Source organism: Dasypus novemcinctus, chromosome 9 (genome assembly GCF_030445035.2).
Source record: "Dasypus novemcinctus isolate mDasNov1 chromosome 9, mDasNov1.1.hap2, whole genome shotgun sequence".
Taxonomy (NCBI): domain Eukaryota; kingdom Metazoa; phylum Chordata; class Mammalia; order Cingulata; family Dasypodidae; genus Dasypus; species Dasypus novemcinctus.
This window is the reverse complement of record NC_080681.1, coordinates 110,416,270-110,431,243: the sequence shown is the minus strand read 5'-3', so window position 1 is coordinate 110,431,243 and position 14,974 is coordinate 110,416,270. Positions and strand designations below refer to the sequence as shown.

Below are 14,974 nucleotides of genomic sequence, written 5' to 3'. Positions count from 1 at the left end.
CCTGGCAAAGCTAGAATTAACCCCAGAGCCATCTGGCTCTGACGCTCCTAGTTTTCAAACATCTCACACTGAGTCCAGTCCATGGGGATTCTTCCGGGAGCAGGGCGGGCGAGCTGCCCTCTGTCGCGGAAGTCCCACCACAGCTTAATTCCAGCCATCTCCCATGTCTGGTCTCCACTCGGTCCTCCCTGGACACTAGCTCCACCGTGCTGGGACCCTCACTGTCCCATCCCCCAGCCAGATCTTACGCTTTCTGTCCTGAGCCTGCTGTCTGCTCACCACCACCCCAAGTCTCCTTTACTCTCCCTCTTCCTCCCAGCTAGACTGTCACAACTCCCTTTTCTACCTTTCAACGTTCCAGTAATATAATAATAACAGTTCTCCCTCATTGAGCAGAAGCAGTGGGAGGGGCGGAGTGGTTAAAAGCATGGACTCTGGGTTTCCCACTTGGGTTCCATTCTCTTCTGCCATTTGCTGTCTGTGTGATCTCAGGCAAGTTGCTGAATCTCTGAACCTCAATTTCTTCCCCTGTAAAATGGGTATGATGATACCCACCTCCTAGAATTGTTATGGGATGAGATGGATTAATATTTGTAAACTGTTTAGAAATGCTTGGCACATAGCGCTCCTCAGGCACTCCTATCATTGAGCCTTTAAAATACAGAGCTGTTGCTGAGTCACATCGCCTCGGCTGGCGACCTTGAACAAATTACTTAACCTCTCTAGGCCTCCGTTTACCTCATATAAAATTTGTAAATGGTAATATGCTTTCCACTTAGAGGAGATGAGACAATCACTTAAACCAAAACTACATAGCATGGGGCTTGGCACTGGAATAAACCAAGTAAATATTAGCTATCATTATATTACTGGGATTCAGACCCGGGCCACGTTGACTCCAAGAGTTTAACAACCATAGGGTGCCACTCAAATCCCACCCCCTGCAGGACACCTGCCCTCTCCCCTGGCCCCTTGCTAGCCCCCTCCCACTCTGAGTTCCTACAGAACACGCTCGGCAGTTCTGGTTTTTCACTGTTAAACTGCATCTCTGTGGCAGCCGCCTGTGGGGAAAAATCACAAGGCCTGGCACTGGATGATCTGGGCTTCATCCTTGCCTGGTGCTGCGGCTCTGCCAGCAATTACTGAGCACCCACTGTGTTACTCTGTTACTTTAGGCAGTCGTTTATTTCATTGGACAAGTATTTGTTTGTACCTGCCACGTGCCAAGCAGCGTGCTAGACCCTGGAGATTCAGAAGATGAATTAAAGCAGACACCAGGACAGTCATTCCGCAAGCGGGAGTGTCTAACTCCAAGCAGGGGCGAGAGGGTCACGGCGCTGTGAGAGTGCATAGCACAGGGGTTCGAAGTGACACTTGGGTTAAAGTGTCAGAAACAACTGTAGGTGAGGAAAGAGAGCTCCAGCATATGCAAAGGCCCTGTGGCAGAGGAGGGTGGGAGAGCCTGACCGAGCCAGTGTGGCTCCACAAGAGTGGCCCTGGGGGAGCTCGAGCAAGGAGGAGACTGAAGGGATTTGCAGGATCCAGACCCCGTGGGGCCTTGTCCACCATCCTAAATTCTAGTTTTAAGTAGACCTGACTTTTTAAAACATCTCTGTGGCTGCATCATGGAGAAGGGATTTCCAGGGCCCAGTGCAGAGCAAGCCTGGGCCTGTTGGGAAGCACTGGCAGCATCCCGGCGAGAGACCGCAGAGGCTTGGAACTGGAGGGGGTGGTGAGGAGGGAGATAAGCAAATCAACGTGTGAGAAATGAAGATCAAGCGGAGGGCTTGGCAGTGAAGGTGGCAGGCGGGGCAGGAGGACAGGTGGCAGGGGCAACCTTTATTTTCTGGCCTTGGAAGCTGCATGGATGAGGGTGCCATTTCCTGTGACAGGAATACCAGGGGACAGACCAGATTCTGTGATGTCTGGGGCAGCAACCTTGACCAAGACCTGAGCCCTCCAGCAGGCAGCAGCCTAGGAGGGGGAGCAGACGTGCAGCCGTGACGACGGCGACAGCTGCTGGAGCACTGGGCACCGGATAGGTACGATATTATTGCATCCTCACAGCACCCAAAAGAGACTTTAAAATGAGGAAATGGTGGTGCACTGGCTTGAATAGTGTTCTCCCCAAACTCCTGCCTACCTGGAACTGTGACCTTGTCTCATGGGGAAGTAGGGTCGTCGCAGATGTAATCCAGCTAAAATGAGCTCATGCTGGATTAGGGTGGGTCCTAAATCCAGTCCACTGCTACCCTTTTAAGAAGAGGCACAGGCTCTGGAGGAGAAGGCCACAGGACGATGGAGGTGGAGACTGGAGCAAGGAAGCCAAGGAAGGCCAGGAACGGGCAGCAAACACCAGAAACTAGAAGAGGCGAGGAAAGATTCTTCCCGTAGCCTTCAGAGCGAGCAGCGCCTGCCGACACCTGGATTTCAGACTTGCAGCTCCAGAGCTGGGAAAGTACGTTTCTCTTGTTCCACGTCACCCCGTTTGTGGTGCTTCGTTACAGCAGCCCTGGGAGACCAAGACAGCGGGTGAGGAAGGTTAATCCACTGCCCAAGGCCACGGGACAGAAAAGGGACAGCCCAGAGTCAAACGCCGGCGGTCCAGCCCCAGAGGCTGCGGGGTAGCAAACGCCGCGCACTGCTGTGTCATCCTCTCCGCTTTCTACGTGCCTGCTAGGTACCGAGCATTGTGCCAGGTGCTGGGATGACAGTGTGAACAAGGGAGACGAGTGGTCTGCTCCCATGGAGCTCAGGGCCGGGGAGGGGGCAGACGGGTTACGAATGAGATCGTGTCTGCTGTGAAGAAGGTTAAAGAGGGTATATGCATGAGAATTCTTATATGCATGAGAATTCTTAGGGACAGGGGACAGAGGGGCTAGAAAGAGTGATATTTAAATTGACACAAGAAAATTGCATTCATGGGGATTGGGTGTAGCTCAGTGGTTAAGTGCTTGCTTCTCATGTACAAGGCCCCGGGTTCAATCTGGGTATTTCCTAAAGAAAATTGCATTTATCACATAGTTAGTAATAGTTCAGAGGTGGGAATGAACAAGCAGTGAGGACAAGTTAAACAAGCTTCATGAGATGAGTTTTTTTTTTAATGAAATATTTGACATGAGCTTTTGAAGGGTTTGAAGGTTTGGGTTTTGAAGTATAAAAAGGAGTTCACCAGCTAGACAGGGTTGGGAGTTCATTCTGGGGAGAAGAACTAATATGAATGGGGCAAGTAACCTTATGGGGTGTGACTGTGTCACACACAAGCTCTTTGCTATCTCTGAAGCACAGCTCATAAGCTCCATGTGGGCTCAGGTGCCAGGCCTGTACCAATTCCTTCTCATCTCTAGTGTTCAGCATGTTTCTAGCACATAGTGAGTGACTAAAGAATGTTTGCTGAATGAATGAATGGAATGCAGGAACGAATGAATCAGTGTTGGCAGGGGAGGCAGCAAGGAGAGAAGCACCGGGTGTGAATCAGTGCTGTCCAATTTAATGCAAACCATATCTAATTTTTAAGTTTCTAGTTTCCATGTTACAAAAGTAACAAGAAACAGGTGAAATAACTTTTAATGACATCTTATTTAACCCAATTGTATTAGTCAGCCAAAGGGATGCTGATGCAAAGTATCAGAAATCTGTTGGCTTTTATAAAGGGTATTTATTTCGGGTAAAACTTACAGTTACCAGGCCCTAAAGAGTCCAACTCAAGATACTTCCTTACCAAACTCTCTTGCCACATGTTGAAGCAAGATGGCAGGCAATGTCTGCAAGGGAAGCCTTCCTCTTCCTTCTTAAGGCTCCGTGGGTCCAGCTTCTTCTGATCTTAGCTGTAGGCTGGCATAGGGCTTGTCTCTCTTCCCGGGGCTCGTTTCTTTCTGGGCTCAGCTGCTCTGGGTTCTTCACAAGATCAGCTGTAGACTGTCAGGCTCTCTCTCTTCCCTGGGCCTCTGTCATGTCTGTGGAGCCATCTCTATTCCTCTGTGTGTCTTCTCTATGTGTCTACTTCTGTGTTCTTGACTGGGCATCCACGAATGTAGCCCACCAAAGGGTGGGAACTCAACCCTGCAAGCCCTAATGATGTGTTCGAATCAAAGCCCTAATCTTGATTTAATAAAGTAAAAGTGAAACCTCTCGATTTAATACAATCAAAGGGGTATCATGCCCAGAAGAACAGACCATTTTACAAACATAATATCCCTTTTTGGAATTCATATATAATGTCAAGCTGCCACACCAATATTTTCCAAATAGTATCATTTCGATATAAAAATTACTGAGATAGGGGAGCGGATCTGGCTCGGGCAGTTGCACACCTGCCTCCCACATGGGAGGTCCCAGGTTTGGTTCCCAGTGCCTCCTGAAAAAACAAAAATAAGCAACAAGCAAAACAAATGATAAAACCGACTCAGGGAAGCTGACATGGTCCAGTGGTTGAGTACTGGCTTCCTACAAATGAGGTCCTAGGTTCAATCCCCAGCCCCCAGTACCTCAAAAAAAAAAAATCACTGAGGCATCGTACATTCTTTTTTTTTTAACTTAGTCTTTGAAATCCACTGTATATTTTACATTTACATCTTAATTTGGACCAACCACATTTCAAGGGCTCTATTGCCACACATGGAAGTGTCTACCATAGCACGGGTCTAAATGCCACCAGGGGGAAACACATGCTGAGAAGTTTGGACTTCAGTTTAGCTGGTGGGCGGCCACTGAAGGTCTAGGCATAGGTGGTCAGATTTGCCTTCAGAAAGTTTTCTGGGGTCCCAGCGCAGGCAATGAGCTTTGAGAGTAGAGAGTCCTCTTCCATCCTCTCATCTGTAGGGTGGGTGGGTCGCACTCAGGACATACCCTCCTGACCCTGCTGTGGTGCGGCTTAGAGGGGGAGATGGCTCCCTGTCCCCGGCTAGAAATGTCCCTCCTGTGGTGACCTTCAAGGCCTGAGGCCCCCGCGCCACAATCAGCCACTTCTTAGGTGACTCTAAGCTTCTCTTAACTGGGTCTGTGCCGCAGCCCCTGGACAGCTCAGGTGTGGGCTGAGCTTGGCCTCTGCTGTGGCTTGAGGTAAACAGATGTGGCTCTGGGCAGCTCGGCATAAATGAATGGCCCGGTAGCATGTTTAGCAACAGCCCTGCCTGGCCAAGCTGCCTCCGGGGCCAGCTCGGGACAGAGTGGCTCCAGGCTCACTCTCCTGCCTCCCCACCCCTGCTCAGCCCTCCGGGAGTACGCGGTGGCCCTGTTGAGGTTGGCGCCCCAGCAGGCCCATCACACCCCTCCCACATGCTGTCCCACTCACCCTTGTACTTCCTGGGAACCCTGACTCACACTTGCCTCTCACGGCCCTGCACATGTTCCAGTCTCTTCCCTACTCCCTCCAAGGCTTCAAGGAGGACTGGGGTGGGTGCTGGGGGCACCCGCTCCTGCTCCTGGTAGCGTGGTGACTTTGGACATGTAACCTCTCCGAGCTGCAGTTTCCCCGGGTGTAAAGCAGGAAATGGGGTGTGGTGAGAATTCAGTTAGATCACGAATGTGAAGGCCCAAGCACAGCCTTTGGCACAGAGGCGGTGCCCAAAAGGGAGCAAATATGACAGTGAGTGGCAAGAGCTCACCCGTCTCCCACTAGTTCCCTGGGGACAAGGCCCAGTCCACACATGGTCCCTGTATGGGCAGAACTGGGGTCCTCAGCCTCCACACCTGAGGTTCTTTGGGGCCCGTCAGCCTCGGGGCAGGGCTACCCCCGAGCTCAGCCCTGGGAAGCACGGGGTCTCAGGATTCTTCAGGGACAGCCCTGTGGGCCCAGCGGGCCTGGGGTGGCGACTGGGGCGGAGCCGTGCTGAGAGAGCCCCTGAACCACAACACCGTCAGGGGCCCACAAAAGCGCTTTAATTTATTTTAAAATCAGAAGGGGAAAAAAATGAACTTTTAGGGTAGAAGGAAACGTCCCCACTTTTTTCCTCATTTTTAAAAAAATGAAATTTTTAGGGCCAACAAAATTAATTATGGTGGAGGGGCCCACAAAAGTCTTAATGCACACCTGACCAATTCTTCACTTATACAAACGCACTGGCCAGCATACTTTATATCAGTTCTTTTTTTTTTTTTTAAAGATTTATTTATTTATTTAATTCCCCCCCTCCCCTGGTTGTCTGTTCTTGGTGTCTATTTGCTGCGTCTTGTTTCTTTGTCCGCTTCTGTTGTCGTCAGCAGCACGGGAAGTGTGGGCGGCGCCATTCCTGGGCAGGCTGCTCTTTCTTTTGTGCTGGGCGGCTTTCCTCACGGGCGCACTCCTTGCGCGTGGGGCTCCCCCACGCGGGGGACACCCTTGTGTGGCACGGCACTCCTTGCGCGCATCAGCACTGCGCATGGCCAGCTCCACACGGGTCAAGGAGGCCCGGGGTCTGAACCGCGGACCTCCCATATGGTAGACGGACGCCCTAACCACTGGGCCAAAGTCCGTTTCCCTATATCAGTTCTTATTCAGTTATTACAGCCCTGTCTACCTGCACAGATACGCTTACTTTTTCCTCAGATGAGGAAACGGGGGCTCACAGAGGGTAAATAATTTGTTCTTCAACATCAGGTTTAGAGGTGGCAGAGCTGGGACCTGAACCCAGGCCCCCCAGAGGCCAAAGCCTTGCTGTCTTTGCGGCACCACACTGGACATTCACAATTAAATAGCAAGATGACTTAATTTAGTCCTCACAGCATGAGGGCAGGATGATGACCTCTGTTTTAAAGCTGAGGAAGCTGAGGCCTGAAGAGGAGAAGAAGCACCTTGCCCTCGGTCACTTGGCCAGCAGCCCCCCTCCTCTGACGCTCTGTCCCCTGCCCCACTGCCCGACCTTGGCCTGGCCTCTGGAGGTCAGGGACAGGACAGCCATGCTCTCTGCTTTCAGAGGGAGGAGCAGCACCTTATGGAAGGTCATGCAGCGAGTGGAGCACAAGGGTGGCAGCCGATGGCAGGGACCACCGGGGGACCCTGATTAGAGACCCCCCCCAGAACCTCTTTGCACGGAGGGCAGAACCTCGTTCATTAACTCCTTAGATCCTCACCAGAGTCCCGTGGGCCGCCTGGTGTTCACCTCTGAACCCACACAAGGCCCAGGAGACCTGCAGGCGGCCCTTGTCGTTTGAATCGAATCCCCTGTCACAGAAGAGGAGACCAAAGCACAGTGCTGAGTGATAGTCCTTGGCCGTCCAGTGGGGCTGAATTCGGGCGTGCAGGTCAAGTTCCTAATTCCCTTCTGAGGCCAGAGTGTCAGTGATTCAGACTGCAAAACAGAGCTCAAATTTGATATCACAAGGTATGTCTGGAAGGGAATGAGGGCACAGGGTTCCCGCCCCCACCTCCGCCCACCACCCTCGCCACAGCCGCCCCTTGCAGGTGGCTTCCTTGCCTTTCTTCCCACCTGCCCTTCTCTTGTCCTGTTTCCAGCCCGGAGAGTGGCTGCTCGGACCTGCGGCATCCACCTCCCGCCTCCTAACAAAGCCGGGGCTGGCGCTGCGCCTTGACAGGGTGGGGAGAAAAGAGAGGCAGCTGGCCAAAGCAAGGGTGAAGGTTTAAATGAAACTGTGGGTCCCCCAGACAAATGCCCCTCTGTGTCCTGGGGCCTATTGTGACTGGCCGCAGGCCAGCGCGCACCGCGGCAGCTTGAACGGCTGGGATTGTCCCCCCACCTCCTGTTCGCTTTGGAGTCCAGCGCCTGCCAGGCCCAGGCTGGGGCAGGAAAGGGGAGGGGTGTTCCTTCTGGAATGGAGGGTGTGGGAGGCAAGCAAGCCCTGGGAAGGGTGAGGGGCCATGTCCCGAGCCAAACCAGGAGGCTGGGCGACCTTGAAGGCCACAGCTGGAAGGAGCGGGGCCGGGAGGTCACTGGGCCCAGCGGTTCCTTTTACGGGAGGGCAAACTGAAGCCCAGACAGAGCAGGCGACTTGCCCAAGGTCACACAGCAAGCGAGGAACAGAGAGGTAAGGCTCAGACCCAGCTCTCCTAACCTCTGGCCCAGGTTCTTTCTCCCACGTCAGGCCTCTCTGTCAGGGTTTTGGCAGAGGTGAGGTCTCAGCTCCATACAGACTAGGACATTGAGGCTCGAAGAAAGAATGTTGTGTGTTAAGATGACAGAACCCTGCATTTCCTAGAATTCTTTGTTACAACACAGACACTCCAGAGAGTGTTGCCATCCTTCATTCATTAATAATAAATGCTTTGCGTTTAGCTTAGCCTTAGGTGGAAGGAAAGGCAGAGAATCAAAAGCCAGGCCACTGAAAGGGCCCTGTTAGAGATAAATGTCTCGGATGTTTGGAGTTTGTAGGACGTTGGCCTTGGCTCTTAAAAAACAAACAAACAAAAAACAAACCAAGAGCGCTAGGGGTCGCCCCACCCGGCTCCAGGAGCTTGCCGGTGCTCATTTGGGCTTGGTTTCTTCCCTCCACTCCCACCCCCAACTTTTTCCCCAGATGTTTACCGTTGCATGGCTTACAAAACTCAATTCATCTACAAATTCTTGACTTTAGTCAGTGACGATTAGAAGTAACTCAGAAACGTCAGTCTGCGATTTTAGAACCTTAGTACAGGGTGGTTGGAAGCAAAGCTACGGGGGAAATGCAAGCGCCGGGAGGAATCTCCTCCCTCACACAACCGCGAGCTCCTTTAGGTTTGGTTGGCTTGGTTCTTGCTCTTGTCATTATTGCTTTTGTTTTGACTGAATCAGAAGGGAGCTCACAAAGCATACGGATGAACTACCTTCCCATGACCCTTCCTCTGTGTGCCCCTGGGGACCTCTCTGGCTCTCAGTTTCCCCATTTGTAAGGCAGAGACAGTGGACTCAGTAGTTGTCAGCCTGGGTTCCACAAAATTCTGAGATTCCTAGGAGTTGCCTCCTAGGGTCACCACCTAGGGTGTGGGGACAAAAGAGAAATTTCAGAGGTTTGAGTGGAGTTTTGTTCCCAGGCCTTTCGGGGGGAGCTTAGTTTTCTATCCTAAGTTTACCCCCTAAACTCTCCCACAGGAGTGGCTTTCCTTTCCGCCTGGAGAAGCACATCAGGAAATCCACGGCTTTCATTTTTTTCTTGGCTGAGTGTCCACCACCCCCACTTCACCCGCGCCCCCCTCACTCCTCCCCCTAGTCTTCGGGCTGGTTGCCCCAGGCTGCTGCAGGACACCCAGGGGCACCCCCTTCTCCTTTCCTGCTGGAGCCCCTGGTCCCTGATCCCTTGACCTCCTCTGGCTCTGTTCACCCTCCCACTTCAGCATGACGCTTCCTCCAGGAGCTTCCCGGAATAAGGTGCACGGGACGGGGTGGATTTTTTTTTGGAAACCTTGCCTACCTCAAAATGTAGCTACTATCCTCACACTTGATATTTAGTTTGGCTTGCTGTGTACTTTAGGCTGGAAATTATTTTCCCTCAGAATTTTTAAAAGTTGTCTCAGAGCTTCCAGTGTTGACACTGTCAAATCCAATGCCACTCTGATTTCATCTGATTGTTGATCCCGTGTGTATGGCCTTTTTCCAAAAATCTGTGGAAGTGTGTGGGATCTTTTAATGCCCTGTGTTCTGCAATTTAATAATGATGACCCGTGCTGCAGGTCTTTTTTATTCATTATATTGGGGACTTGGAGATTCCTCTCATTCTGAAATTTTCTATCTGTAATTTTTGGGAAATTTCCACATATTCCTTGTTTGATCATTTCTTCCCATCAATTTTCTCTGCTTATTCTTTTCTGCAGTTCTTGCATTAGGCTGTTGGGGCTTTTGGACTAATCTTCTGTTTTCACCTCTTTCTGTATCTCTATTATATATATAATTATTATATCTCTTCCTTCTTGTTCTACTTTATGAGACATTTTCTCAACTATCTTCCAACCCTTCTATTAAATATTTTAATTTCTTTGGTCATATTTTTAATCCCATATTTTAAATTTCTTGTTCTCAGAATATTCCTTTCTTATAGCATCCTGTTCTTGGTTTATGGATGCAATATCTTCTCTTGTCTCCCTGAGGATTTTATGGTTTTATCTTTGGAAGTTCTTTTCTTTTTGTATTATATTCCTCCCTATGCTTTAAATGTTTCCACGTGTTAATTTGTTTGTCTCCTGTTTGTTCATCATGTTTGAGGCCTTTCCCCCACCCCTTCTAAAGCCTCTTGATCCTTGGCTATCTGTTCCTACTTAAAAATTAGAAACTAAAAAGCTCATTGGAAGTTCCTCGTTTGTGGGCAAGGCTGGGTGACTAGTGGCTTCCCCATAGTTGACTAACTAGGAACCCTTTCATTTCACTGGAGGATTTTCCAATGTCAATCACCATCTGTAGCTTTGTGCTCTTTGGCTGGTCAATATCACCAGCTTCTGGTCTTCTAATTTCTTCCCTGGTGATTAAGCCTGCTTCTCAGTGTTTCGGAAGCCCAGTGGTTAAGGGAACTGGGGGAGCCCCAGAAGGCAGGATTCAGACTTTTCCTTCAGCCCCACTAGAGCTGTGCTTCTCAAAGTCAAATGCACATGTGAACCACCTGAGAATCTTGCTCAAATGCAGATTCTTACTCAACAGGTCTGAGGCAGCCCAAGATTCTGCATGCCTTACAAGGTCCCGGGAGTTGCCAGTGCTGCTGATCCCTGGACCACACTTTGAATGGCAAGGGTCTAGATCAGCACTGTCCAAGAGAACTTTCTACAGTGATGGAAAGGTAGCTTTCGCTATACAGGAGCTGCAAGCGACATGTGGATATTGAACACTTGGAATTTGGTTAGTGTGACTAACTGAATTTTAAATTAGGCTTACTTTAAATTAATCTTCACTTAAATGTAAATGGCCGCATGTGGCTTTCATATTGGATGGTGCGTGTCTCTCCTGGCTCACACTCTTCAGAGTGAATTTACTATAGTGCACAGGGGTAGAGGAGGTCTGTGGCAGTGAGGGCTCAGGGGAGGGACAGAGGGGGCTCGAGTTGAACTCCTTTTACAAATGTTTGTCTACCTCTTTTCAACCCCACCCGGCACCCCGTCTTTGGGTGACCTCTGTTTCCACCCATTCCTGAGTCTTTGTCAGATTTCCTTGGTTTCCCCATGCTGCAGGTTTACATTTTGGCCTTTTCCAATCTGCTAAGTCACACTCAGCCATCAGCCTTTCCAGTTTTCACACCTGAGAGGCATTGAGCTCCCAATCTTTCCTCTTGTTCCCTTTGAACTTGTGAGTTTACACCCTTTGATCCCTTTACTGTCAGTTGCACGGGGTTTCAGGAGGAAGCAGGCATGACTTCCAGGTGGAACAGATGGCAGTATTCCATCATTATTTAACCAGAAGTTTCTCCTGTACTTTTTTTTAGTTTAATTTTTTATTAGAGAAGTTGTTGCTTTATAGAAAAGTCATGCAGAAAATACAAAGTTTTTATATACAATCCCCAATTATTAATACCTTGCATTAGTGTGGTACATTTGTTACAATTGATGAAAGAACATTTTTATAATTAGACTATTAACTGTAGTCCATGGCTTACTTTAGGGTTCCCTGTTTGTGTTGTACAGTCCTATTTGTTTGTTTTATATTTTAGTAACATATGTACAACCTAAAATGTCCCCCCCTTTAACAACATTCAAATTACATAATTCAGTGATGTTAATTACGCTCACAATGTTGTGTTACCATCACCACCATCCATCACCAAAACTTTTCCATCACCCCCAACAGAAATTCTGCCTCCTGCACTTTTTAAAACAAAATCCCTGTTTTACTGGCTGCTAAAACAAATACCACACAATAGGTTGGCTTAAACAATGGGGATTTATTGGATGTGACTTTGAGGCTAGGAGGTATCCAAAATGCACCAGCAAGGCCATGCTGTCTTCCCAAAGACAGAGGCAGTTTGGAGCTGGCAGCTGGCGATTCTTGGTCCCTGGCTTTTCTGTCTCGTGGCAATGCACGTGGTGGCCTCTCCTGGCTTCTCTTCCCATCTGACTTTCACTCTGCCTGTAAAGGACCCCAGGTATCTGGATGGCCACGCCTTAAATCAAGTAGCATGTAAAGAGATCTTATGGATAGTGGGTCCACACCCACCAGAACAGGAACCAACACCAAGAACATGTCTAAACTGGGGTACACAGTTCAATCCACCACAGCCCCCAAATCTGTTCCTCCCAAGATGAGGCGAACTAGAATTTACCTGGAGTTTTCTTGCAGGGCAGGAGACTTGATCCTCCTGTAGCCTAGAGAAACCATTTCTAAGTCACTGCAGAGGATGACAGCACCTGGAAAAGGTCAAAGGCTCTAGCTGTCTGAGGAGAGTGACAACCTGGCTACCAACTCTGTGTTTCTCTGTTCTGTGAAGGGACCGATAGGGCTCATGGAGGAGCATCCTTGCAAACCAGAACTAGAAGAAGTGGAATTGAACAAGACCAAAGACCCTCTAAGCTGTTGGTAGGGAAGAGATTTGGAAAGGAAAGATTGAGAATGATTACCCTTAACTGGGGAGATTCCTCCAATGGGACAGAATTCTAGCCAATGGGCTGAGGCTGACCTTCAGCTACGGACATATTTAAAGTTGAAGGTGGGAAGTGGGGATCCATGTTAAGACTTTCATGAAATCAGCATGCTTGGAGGGAGGGAATCCTGCCTGTCCAGTTGCTTCTTGAGCCCACTCCCTATGCCCCAGCTGACTGGGTGGCTCAAGGGTTCTTCATCTGTACCTCTTGCACAGTACTTCTCACTTCTTCCTCCTGGTGCAGTTTAGTGCCCACCACCCTACTGACAAGTCTTATCCAGTTCTATGGCCCCTCATAGCACCTGCCCTATGGGATATGTCTATGTTCAGGCAGTGTAGAGGCAGGGGTGGATTAAGAGCACAAACCTTGGGGTCAGACAGATGACTTAAAGCCTATGTGGAAGGCTGAATAGTGGCCCCCTAAAGATGTTCACATCCTCATCCCTGGAACCTGCGAATATGTTACCTTACATGGCAAAAGGGACTTTGCAGGGATGATTAAGTGAAGAATCTTACTATAGGGAGATTATCCTGGATTATACAGGTGGGTCCAATGTAATCACAAGTAACCTTATAAGAGGGAGACAAGAGAGTCAGAGAGAAGGAACATGTGACAATGAAAGCAGAAATCTGAGAGAGAGAGATATAAGAAGATAATACAATGCTGCCTTAAAGTTGGAGGAAGTGGTCATGAGCCAAGGAAGGTGCACCGCTTGCAGAAGCTAGAAATGGCAAGGAAATTGATTCCCCATAGAGCCTCTGGAAGGAATGTGGTCCTGCCAACACCTTGATTTAGTCCATTGAGACTTATTTTATACTTCTGATCTCCAGAACCATAAGAAAAGTAATTTGTGTTGTTTTGGGCCACATGGTTTGTGGTAATTTGTTACAGCATCAATAGAAAACTAATACTCCCTAGTTCTGTAACATATTAGTGCTGGGACCTTGTGTGAATTACCTAACCTCTCTGAGCCTCAGTTCTGCAATCTGTAAAATAGTTATAATATATATGCAAAAGCATATATAAAGTACTTAGTGTGATGTCTTGATAAATGGTAGCTGTTGTTATTTGTGGTTATCGTCATCATCATCTTCATTGTTATTGGTTGTCTATTCACAGATACAAGTGCAGATGGACATTTTCCCTCTTGGCTGAACCTTATTGGATAGAGGTAATAGGAAACAGTGAAGAGATAAGCCTGATAGCTCTATACCAGTGGTTCTCAATCAGACACAATTTTGCCCCCCAGCGAACATTTGGTAATGTCTGGAGACATTTTGAGCTGTCATAACTGGAAACTGTGACTGGCTTCAAGTGGGTAGAGGCCAGGAATGCTGCTAAATATCCTGCAATGCACAGGGCAGCCCACTACAATAAAGAATTAGCTGGCTCCAAATAGCAACAGTGCCAAGGGTGAGAAATCCTGCTATCCTCTGAGGCCGTGCTATATGTACCTCTGGGGTTCAAGGTATCACCAGGTAGAAAGAATAGTGAGAAGAGTCTGGTCCTAGCAGGGCCTCTGACTTTCTAAGTATCCCCAGGAATGTTGCTTATCTCCTGGGGAGCTTGGCAGTCATGGTACAGTTTGGAGGTAGAAGATCTGGGTTCGAGACACAGCTCCACCACTCAGACTTACTGAAAGAGTTGGGGCAAGTGACTTCATCTCTTTGAGCCTCTGTTTTGTTTAGCAAAGTGAGAGTAGAAAGACCTGTCTTGCTGTATTTTTTTTTTTAAAGATTTATTTATTTATTTAATTTCCCCCCCTCCCCTGGTTGTCTGTTCTTGGTGTCTATTTGCTGTGTCTTGTTTCTTTGTCTGCTTCTGTTGTCGGCAGCGGCACGGGAAGTGTGGGCGGCGCCATTCCTGGGCAGGCTGCTCTTTCTTTTCACGCTGGGCGGCTTTCCTCACGGGCGCACTCCTTGCGCCACGTGGGGGACACCCTTGCATGGCACGGCACTCCTTGCGTGCATCAGCGCTGCGCATGGCCAGCTCCACACGGGTCAAGGAGGCCCGGGGTTTGAACCGCGGACCTCCCATATGGTAGACGGACTCCCTAACCACTGGGCCATAGTCCGTTTCCCTTGCTGTATTGATTAAATGAGAAAACATGTGATAGCCCAGTGCCTGGCACTTTGAGTCTTCTTGACTCAAAAGGAAGGAAGCTCCCTTCCCTTCCTGACTAGAATGTTGGGATGGAATTATGTTCTTCTGTCATATTTGTCAAAGAGTATAAACTTAACCGTGTGCCTTTTCTTCCTCCTGGGGACAGCAGGATGCATGGTGATTTATGAAGGACCTAAGGTATAGTTTGAGGACTCTTGGGAGCTTGGCCCTTGGCTTGGGGCCCAAAGACTGAGGGACAAATGGAAGCCACAGGTCACATGCAGCTTTCAGTCTCCAGTACAACAACCACAGGCCACCCTTTTGGCACTATGCAAAATCTGTCTTGTGACCACTTCATCTGGCATTTATCTATATAGCGATTAGTACATGGAGCTTATCATACTT

The 14,974-nt window shown here is 49.1% G+C and overlaps 1 protein-coding gene across 14 annotated transcripts in view; it reads left to right on the top strand.

The window, feature by feature from the left end:
• The window catches only part of NCMAP (non-compact myelin associated protein), a 45,823-nt gene that overhangs the window by 12,726 nt on the left and 18,123 nt on the right, over positions 1-14,974 (top strand). For 3 of the 14 annotated variants that reach the window (XM_071217651.1, XM_071217654.1, XM_071217649.1), the window contains exon 2: positions 13,586-13,637. The exons of 8 other annotated variants lie outside the window; for them this stretch is intronic. Coding sequence is in view for 1 of the 6 variants with exons in the window: in XM_071217643.1 (XP_071073744.1) it covers positions 7,796-7,962 (167 nt within the window). In the remaining 5 variants the exon portion in view is untranslated. Of the gene's footprint in view, positions 1-1,892; positions 2,043-7,724; positions 7,963-13,585; positions 13,638-14,974 lie in introns of those variants that run through there. 3 more of the 14 variants (XM_071217653.1, XM_071217652.1, XM_071217643.1) reach the window with 2 other exon arrangements.